The sequence below is a fragment of the Phalaenopsis equestris genome, unplaced genomic scaffold (assembly GCF_001263595.1).
Source record: "Phalaenopsis equestris unplaced genomic scaffold, ASM126359v1 Scaffold001240, whole genome shotgun sequence".
Taxonomy (NCBI): domain Eukaryota; kingdom Viridiplantae; phylum Streptophyta; class Magnoliopsida; order Asparagales; family Orchidaceae; genus Phalaenopsis; species Phalaenopsis equestris.
Window position 1 is genome coordinate 74,334 of NW_018165679.1, and position 9,160 is coordinate 83,493.

The window sequence follows — 9,160 nt, forward strand, 5'->3', positions numbered from 1 at the left end:
CCCAAACATAACTCCCCCCTTTTTAAACGCCGACACCCGCCTGCCTTGGAACCTATCACCAATAATACAGGTGGAAATATTTCTACTGTTTCACTACTGTCTCATTAGGTCCAGAAAGATGTTAGTATGACTCAGGCTCATGGGGATCATGATGTGCAACGACCTACAACTGTCCGACCACCTTTGGAATCTACTGATCAAATGAGTCAATCATCAGAAGAGGAATGACAGGTCTACACGTCCAGGAGAAAGAAGAAGAATGAAAATCTACTTGAGTTCAAGAATCTGATAGATGATACTTTGGTTACTACGGGCAATGATACTCACCTTACTAATTTGTTAGCCGGCTCACTTCCGAGAACTAGAGGCAGGAGGACTAAAGTAGGATGTCCCTAGACTTTTGTGCCCTTTTGTGGTTTTTTGGTTTTTTTTCCTTTATGTATCTTTGCTTTACTTGAGTTTTGTGCGTATTTTTTTGTATGACTTAGGCTTTCTTTTAGGCCCTCTCATGCAACATTTCTGTATCTTATATATATATATATATATATATATAAAATCAATTAAATAAAATTATTGAATTTTTACCTTCTACAAATTGGTCGAGCCCTAAATCATGCACACAACCCCTCTGCGCAGAAGAGCTCTAGCTTCGACTCCCTCCAAACAAGCTTCCTCGGCTACAACAGTCGACGTTACCTACCTCACTTGCTTGGCAGTGCATAAGAGTTCCACTATAGATGCCACAACATATTTCTCTTCAACTACTTCGATCGTGGCTCGAAATTGACGCTGACTCCTCCTGTGCTACGCTCGAGCCTCCCACGTTGTCGCTTTCTTCTCCTCTTCTATGATGACCGGCTAGAGCCTAGTCGAGTGCCCTCACGCATAGAGCTTCCTTTTCTCATGCTTCCTTTCTTCTGTGAGCACCGCCACGTTGCCCTAGCCTGCTCGATACAATCGGTAAGTCCACTTCAACAAATTTATAGAGCGAAAGCATTCCTTGTGTTCCAACACCTTTTGTTTCAACTTCCCGACTCCTCACTTCCTCTCTCCCTTCTGTTCGACTCTTCATTTCCTCTTCCCGCTCTTCGTTTCCTCTTTTTTGAGTAGCTGAAACAGGACATCACAATCTTCCCCACTTATAAAAAGTTCATCCTTGAAATCTAAAAATGAAACGCAAATCGCATGCCATTAAGCAGGTCAACATTAGCTATCCATAGATTTTTTTATCGGGCTCCCTTCTATAATTTCGAGTTTATTCCTATGCTTGAAAATATATAACTATTAATTTGAGTTAGCTTAAATATTTGTTTTATTATTATTAAAATTTTCTTAAAATTACTTAATTAGCTCTTTCATCAATATATCATTAATTAATCATAATTCTTGACTCTAATACCACTTTAGTCACAGCCTGACCTGAGATTTGTAATTAACCAAAGGTGTAAAACAGTTAGACAGTGAGAACAAAGTTTTTATATTTATTTAACATTTAACAAATGAAAGTGTCATTGATCATCGAGGGAGGGAGACGATGCTAATATCATGCATTTTTTGAGGTCTATTATGGAGCAGGACACTTGGTGCCAATGACCTCGAGAAGCACCAGATTTTCCTTTTCTTTTGTAACACCTAAAAGTTAAGAAACCGAGCAAAATTTGACAAATTTGATAAGTACCACAAATTTCACATCCTCTGAAATTCTATCAAATAATTTTATAAAATTCTAAACACAAAATCGATCAATTTGATAAAAAGCACTATATATAAATTATGATCGAATTAGAAAATAAAATATATAAGTTTTTAAGTTTAATGAACTTTAATAAACCTAATTATTCTAAATCTTCCTTACACACACTGGTCCACACCGACCTTCACGCCTTTTAATTGTCGGATCGATCGAATAGGGTCTCTAGAGCCTTAGAAATTTCTCTCAATATCCCTCTCCCTAATGGGTTCACTCCGCAATAGGCTCATCTGGAGGGGCTTCTGCTATTGTTACTGTAGTTGAGCACAAGCAATTAAGGGCGTGCAACCATAGGGAGGCCGCAACATACATTTAAAGCTTCAGGGACATATTTGGAAGGTAGGAACCTCTCTGTTATGCTATTTTATACATTTTTTTCCTCACACTTTTGTTGTGATATTTGTCTCAGTCTTTGTGCATTTTTTGGTTTTTGGTAGCCGTGAGGAAGCATCGAAATTATGTCGGAAGAGTTGAAAGTTGTTTGTGAGCTCCCATAAAGGTCTTTAGAATGAAAGCAGTGAAAAGATGGGGAGAGAATAGGTGGTTTCAGAAGGGAGGACTTATACCAAGAAGCCCTATTGAGGTATGTTTTGGCATTTAAGTTATATATTTTGTAAAATCATGAAACAAGCTAGGATTTCACGAATGCTTGTGATGCTTATAAATTCCCATGTTGTTTATACGAAGCGGCGAACTCGAGATGAACGTGTGGGAACTCGTCATAGGGTTATTCTATCAAGACGAGTGAAATAATTTTGTGTTAATTTAAGAAAAATAATCTTTTGTAAGTTTTATGTGATTATGTATTTGACACAGTTGCATTTAGATTTCTTACATATTATAGATGAATATCTATTTGAAATGTATGAATGTCAGTTGATTTTTCTTATGATACATGTGAGCTACTATAATACGATGTATATGACTATACTCATGAACTAATTATCTCTGGGTATTCATTTAATACGACTCATGCATGTGATATGAAATGCCTATTAATGTTTACTACATAATCTATTCTAAAATAAATCACGAGTAATGTTATAGTTAGATTATTACATTAGTGTCTGCAAGTCTATGTAATGATGTGATATTCCTGACTTCTATTCTATACATTAATGCTCCTAATCAATATCTCTATTTTAGGACCATATCCATACCTTCTCTGAAATGAATCTAATTGCTGATATTTGCATTTAATTTGCACTAAAATTACTTTTTAGGATATATCATGCTCCTCTTGCAACATTCACAATTTCTGGGTGACAAAACCTTCAACTACTTAATCTATGGAATTACCACTTCCAGACTCATATTAACATCTTTCATGTGACCGTAAGTTTGTGAGGGCGTGTTACTACATCTAAATTATTAGATGTGCTAATCATCTATAGTAAGAAAATGCACTATTTATTACTGTTACATTTCCTTATTATTGGTTCTTGTTAGTATATAGACGCAAATTTATTTGTAAATATGAAGACAAAAATGTAAATAATGTAATTTTTGGAATGAAAAGTAGAGTTCATACACTGGGTGATCAGATGCCTTAGCAGCGGCTCTTATGAGACAATAGCAAATTCCATTCAAGAAAGATGAAAATAAGCCAAGCAATACTGCATAAATAGTTTCGCCTCCAGTTATAGACACTGTATTGAACATATCAGTGGCTTCAGTTACGTTTCCTGAACAGAGACAAAATTGGTTTAGCTTGTGTAGTAAGCAGAAACATAAGTGACGAATTAATTTAAATTTTAACATATGCTAAAATTTTGGAGGCAAATGAAAAATACACAACATTGCCAAATAAAAGGATAAATAAATGACCAACTAGAATTGTGTGCAAACAAATGTAAATTAGATTTAACAACATAACTAGAATAGCCAAATTAAAATAATAAATGAATGTTCAATTGCTTCCAAAACTTTACATTTAGGGGTTGTTTGGTTTGATGTAAAATAAATGTAAAGTAAAAAAGCTGAAAGGTATGGCAGGATGTGTGTGTGTGTAAGTGGGTGGGAACAAGAAGATTGCTTGTCGATGCAAGCAATGTGCACATAGAAGAACAAGTTGCTATATTCCTATATATACTTATCTACAGTGTTCATAATCGAGTCATACAATTTGACTTTCAAATATCACGAGAAACTATTAGTAAGTATTTTAACAATTTATTATCGCCATTGGAGAGCTGCGGCATAAAATGATCAAGCCTACACTGATCCAAACTTCATATACGATACAAGAAAATACTAGATTTATGCCCTTTTTTAAGAAACAATTACACATAATATTTGAAGTTACATTTTATTTATAACATTTCTTCAAAATAATTACATGAATAGGATTGTGTTGGCATTATAGATGGTACACATTTTAAGATGAGAGTACACAAGAAGTATGAATCAGCATTTAGAGGAAGAAAACCAAATACATGTCAAAATGTGCTAGCAACAATGGACTTCGACATGAGGTTTATATATGTTTTAGCATGTTGGGAAGGTTTAGCCCATGATGCAGTTGCTCGTAGAAATGCATTAGAATGATCTGATGGTTTATGTGTTCCATAAGGTATATAAATTAGATCCATATAAAATTTCATAAGTAGTTACATTTGTTATTTAGTACAAGTTATTAATTAGTAAAAAATATGAGTATGTGGCTCCTTTTTTTCATCCAAGGTTTTTTGCTCAATTCTTTTTCATAAAGAAAGGTTAGGTGTTAGATATGTAAGAACATAAGAATTGTGGGGTATGTATGTGAATGCCTTTTCTAATTTTCAGCACAAGTTTGTTATTAGAAGTGTAGCCGGAGATCTGTTGTTTATTTTTAGGGGCATGAGCATTCATAGCACACAATACTTATGTATTTACATATCTCACACAAACCTTTAATATCACACTGAAATTAGCACTATTATCACTTTTTAAAAGTGAAATGTCTTTTCATACGTAAATTTAATATGGAGGATCTTGATGCTGAGGGCATTAAACTATAATGAGTTGGATGATGTATCCATTACAGCTCTGAGCTTGGGGAAGGAGTTCACTCATGTGATTGAAGCTAAACATACGGCTGCACAGGATGCTGAGAGGGCAAAGTTCATTGTGGAAAAAGCTGAACAAAAAAGTGTTATAATCAGAGCTCAGGTGAGCAGTAATTTTATGTGTGCCTCGCTGTTTTTGAAGTAAATCATTTTTGAATGAAAGATAAGATTTACAGACATAAAACACAATTTCATTTTAATGACCAGAGTTCAGAGTTAATCCCTTTTTTTAATGAAAAGAATCATAAAAAAAAATTGGCTCTGTTGTTTTCATGGAAAATAAATTATACATGAGAAATAACATAATATGTTCCCAGAGAAATAAATTTAGCGGCACTTACATATATACTACCCAATTCTTATGTGTTTACATATCTAACACCCAAATTTTGGTTCTTTTTTCCATTTATAACAACCAAATTGTTAAGAAAGGCAGAGGTAGACCTAGGAAGACTTGGGCATATTGTATAAAAAATGATCTTAATTTATTAGAATTAAATGAAAATATGACACTAAAAAATAGAATTAAATGAAAATATGACACTAAATAGGATGCAATGGAGAAGAAGGATTCATGTACTTATAGCCGGATAAAGGTTTTGTTGTTGTTGTGTTGTATTTATAACAGCCAAATATTTCATATCACATAAAAAGTACCACCATTTTAATTTTTAGAAAGTGAAATACACTTTTTCATGCATAGGTAAGGTGGTATATATGTGAAAATTCAACTTTAGGTGTTAGATATATAAATATCTAAGAATTGAGTGGTACGTATATAAATTTTTCATAAATTTATGTTGCTAAGTGTTTAGGGTCAACAAGCAAAAACTTTCGTGAATTAAACCACACTGCACTTCTTATTGATCCTCTTCTACCTGTATTATGAAAATCAAATTTCTGATCGAGTGGTACGTAGTAATACTTCGAATACACATATTGGACATCATCTGAGTAGTTAATTTTGAATTGCTATTCTTATAACAGCAATTGATATGATATTGACATTAAATTTATAAGTACAAATGATTAGCAGTTTTGAACAATCTTGATAAGCTACTAAAACTCAATGGAACTATAAACAAATTCACGAGTAAAATTTAAACTATTTGTTCACCTGAATATTCACATTTTTGTGTATTTTTGCTTAGAAGTTCGTTCTCTTCTTCTATTTTCAAGGTGAGTCCAAGAGTGCTCAGCTTATAGAAGAAGAAATAGAAAGCAACCCAGCATTCCTTGCCTTGTGGCAGATTGAAGCTATTAGGTGGTATGCATGTAAATACTTTTTTTGTTAGGAAGATTTATGGTTTAATCTGGGCTTTATTGGAGTTGGAGTTGGTTTAATTGTTGTGGCATATATGAAATTTAAAATAGAAGAACGATCTTTGTAGAAAGTGAAAAATTGGAACAGAAAATTCACAAAAGAAAACAGTAACACAGCGGAACACAGATTTATGTGGTTCGGCAAATTGCCTACTTCCACGGACACGGAGTTGCAAAGACGGAGTTGCAAAGAATTTTACTACTTGAGGAATATACACCAATCGATCGTCTCGACTTACAAGAGGGGTCTCTCACTTCATTGCTCTCTCTTCTTCTCTCCCTACACCGAGATACACAGAAGAAGATAAACTTACAAGAGAAATAAATCTAATTTCTCTTCTGACACAAGTCATCAAGAAGAAGCCAAGGGAAAACAATCTTCTTCTTCTTCTTCTTTCTTCTTCCTTATTCCTTCTTCCGCAAGGAACTACTTCTTGCACTTCTCTTCTTCTATCCCGAGGAAGCAAAACTGCCGAATAAAAACACAAAAGAGTCCATATGAAATCTGAAGGAGAACCGCTCCTTTTATCACGAAGAGGAGGCAGAGAGGCGACATTTTGCGAAACAGCAGGAGAGGCGGAGAGCTGCGCCATTTTGCCGGTCGGGAGGAAGGCGGGAGCAGGTATGTTTCTCGGTTTTTTTTTGTAGACCGTCTCCACTTCATCAAATCTCTCACTTGGAGATCAGTACACAGACAACAACATCTCTTTCCTCAAACTGAAATCATTTCACTGGCGATGTCGCCCTTTTCTTCAAACATGAATCCTCCACCTCTGCAACTCAAAGCTCTTGTCTTCCCCCCGTAGACCAACTGAAGTTGCGCAAAACTTCAGTTTCTCAAGAGTAACACCCTTAGTCAACCCCTTAGTCAACCTATCAACAACTTGCACCTCCAAGCTATTTCCTAGGTTACTCTTCTCCTTGGGTTACTCATTTACCAGCTTACAACTCCCACTGCATGGGCAATATCCTGCCTATGCTGAAAGTTTTTTTCAACAAGTTTAGCTTTGTACCTCTTACTGCCATCATGCTCAGTCTTCACCCGACATTCTCACTTGTTGTGTAATGTCTTCTTCTCTGGTGAAAATTCTGTCAGCTCCCACTTGCTCGAATTTTTATCTTGCAAAATTTCTTGATAGCTCTGTGGTTCTCTACCACATTCAACGCTTCTCCATTTGTCATATATACTTTCCCAAAGTTACCTGGAACATAATTTTACATCAATTCCTGATAGAATGTTGTATGGAAAGAAACCACTGAATTCAATATTCAGTCATCAACATAACTATGAACTGCCAACAGTAGTGCATCTTGCACTTCTTCAGATACCACATTTGCGCTATCATTCTCCATCTTCTTGGGATTCCTGCAGTTCCTTTTTAAGATGATTCCAGTAGGTTGTCGGTTGACCAAATTTTGATTTTAATCTCCCTCTATTTGAGTTTCTGTCATGTGATCTCCCTCTGAAATCGACATTCAGTGTCAAACTCGTACCTGAGATCTTGCCAAAATCTTTCCTGCGCACCTTCTCAGCCAAAATCAAATAAGAAATATCATCATATTTCAGTTTAGATTTACTTGCAGAACTGCTAACTGTCATTCTCATGACTTCCCAACTATTTGGCAATGAAGTCAACAATATCAGCGCACGTATCTCATCATCAAAACTAATTTCAACAGACGACAATTGATTTGTGATAGTATTGGAATTATTCAAGTGTTGAGCAACAAAAATACCTTCTGTCAACTTCAAATTGAATAACTTTTTCATCAAGTACGCATTGTTATTCGCCGATGGTTTTTCATACATACCTAATAAAGCTGTAATGAGAACCGCAGCCGTATTTTCCTTGACGATGTTGTGTGCAACGGACCTCGATAGAGTTAATCGAAAAAAACCCAGAACTTGTTGATCCAACAAATTCCATTCAGTCTCATCCATCCTTTCAGGTCTTTTCCTCAATAACGAAAGATGAAGTTTCTTCCCATAGAGATAGTCATCTATCTGCATCCTACAACAACCAAAATTTGTGTCATCAAATTTATCGATCCCTGAAACATTCACTTCATATGCAGTCATTGTCTTTTCTCAGATCCAAAAACATGGACTCTGATACCAATTGTTGTGGTATATATGAAATTTAAAATAGAAGAATGATCTTTGAAGAAAGCGAAAAATTGAAACGAGAAAATTCAAACCAGAAACAGTAACACAACAGAACACACAGATTTACGTGGTTCGACAAATTGCCTACGTCCACGAAGTTGCAGAGGATTTTACTACTTGAGAAATATACACCATTCGATCGTCTTGACTTACAAGAGGGATCTCTCACTTCCTTACTCTCTCTTCTCTCTCTACACTGAGATACACTGAAAAAAATAAACTTACAAGAGAAATAAACCCAATTTCTCTTCTGCCACAAGCCACCAAGAAGAAGCCAAGGAAGAACAATCTTCTTTTTCTTTTTTCTTCTTCCTTCTGCCTCAAGGAACTACTCCTTCCACTTCTTTTCTTCTATCGAAGGAAGCAAAACTGTCGAAGAAGAACACAAAAGAGGCCGTACGAAATCTGAAGTAGAGTCGCTCCTTTTATCGCGAAGAGGCAACATTTCGGAAACACTGAGGCGGGAGTGGTTTTGCAAAACAGCAGGAGAGGCGGAGAGCTGCGTCGTTTCACAAGTCGGGAGGAAGGCGGGAGCAGGTAGGTTTCGTGGACCTTCTCCAATTCAACATTAATATAGGCTTAATTGCTATTAGGTGGTATGCAATGTAAATACCACTCAATTGCAAGAACAAATTGAAAACAAAGTATGGTTTAATCAGAGCTTAATTGGAGTTAGATTTGATCAATTTTGATATCATTGGGTTGATGTTGTTGAGATGGTCAATTTGACTATAAAATCATTCAAATCGGGTCAAAATTTGAATTTGAAAATTCCATTATTATAAATGCATCAAGATTCATGCATGATAATAAAAATTTCTGACACATCAATATGATAATTGTTGACCTCATTTTTGTGAGGTCTTGTCTTCT

General features: G+C 35.4%; 1 protein-coding gene across 3 annotated transcripts in view; it reads right to left on the bottom strand.

Annotated features, from left to right (window-relative positions):
• LOC110033624 overlaps window positions 1-9,160 on the bottom strand; it is a 74,770-nt gene that overhangs the window by 17,796 nt on the left and 47,814 nt on the right. For all 3 annotated transcript variants that reach the window (XR_002294968.1, XM_020737665.1, XM_020737666.1), the window contains exon 6: window positions 3,282-3,435. Coding sequence is in view for 2 of the 3 variants with exons in the window: in XM_020737665.1 (XP_020593324.1) it covers window positions 3,282-3,435 (154 nt within the window). In the remaining variant the exon portion in view is untranslated. The remainder of the gene's footprint in view (window positions 1-3,281; window positions 3,436-9,160) is intronic.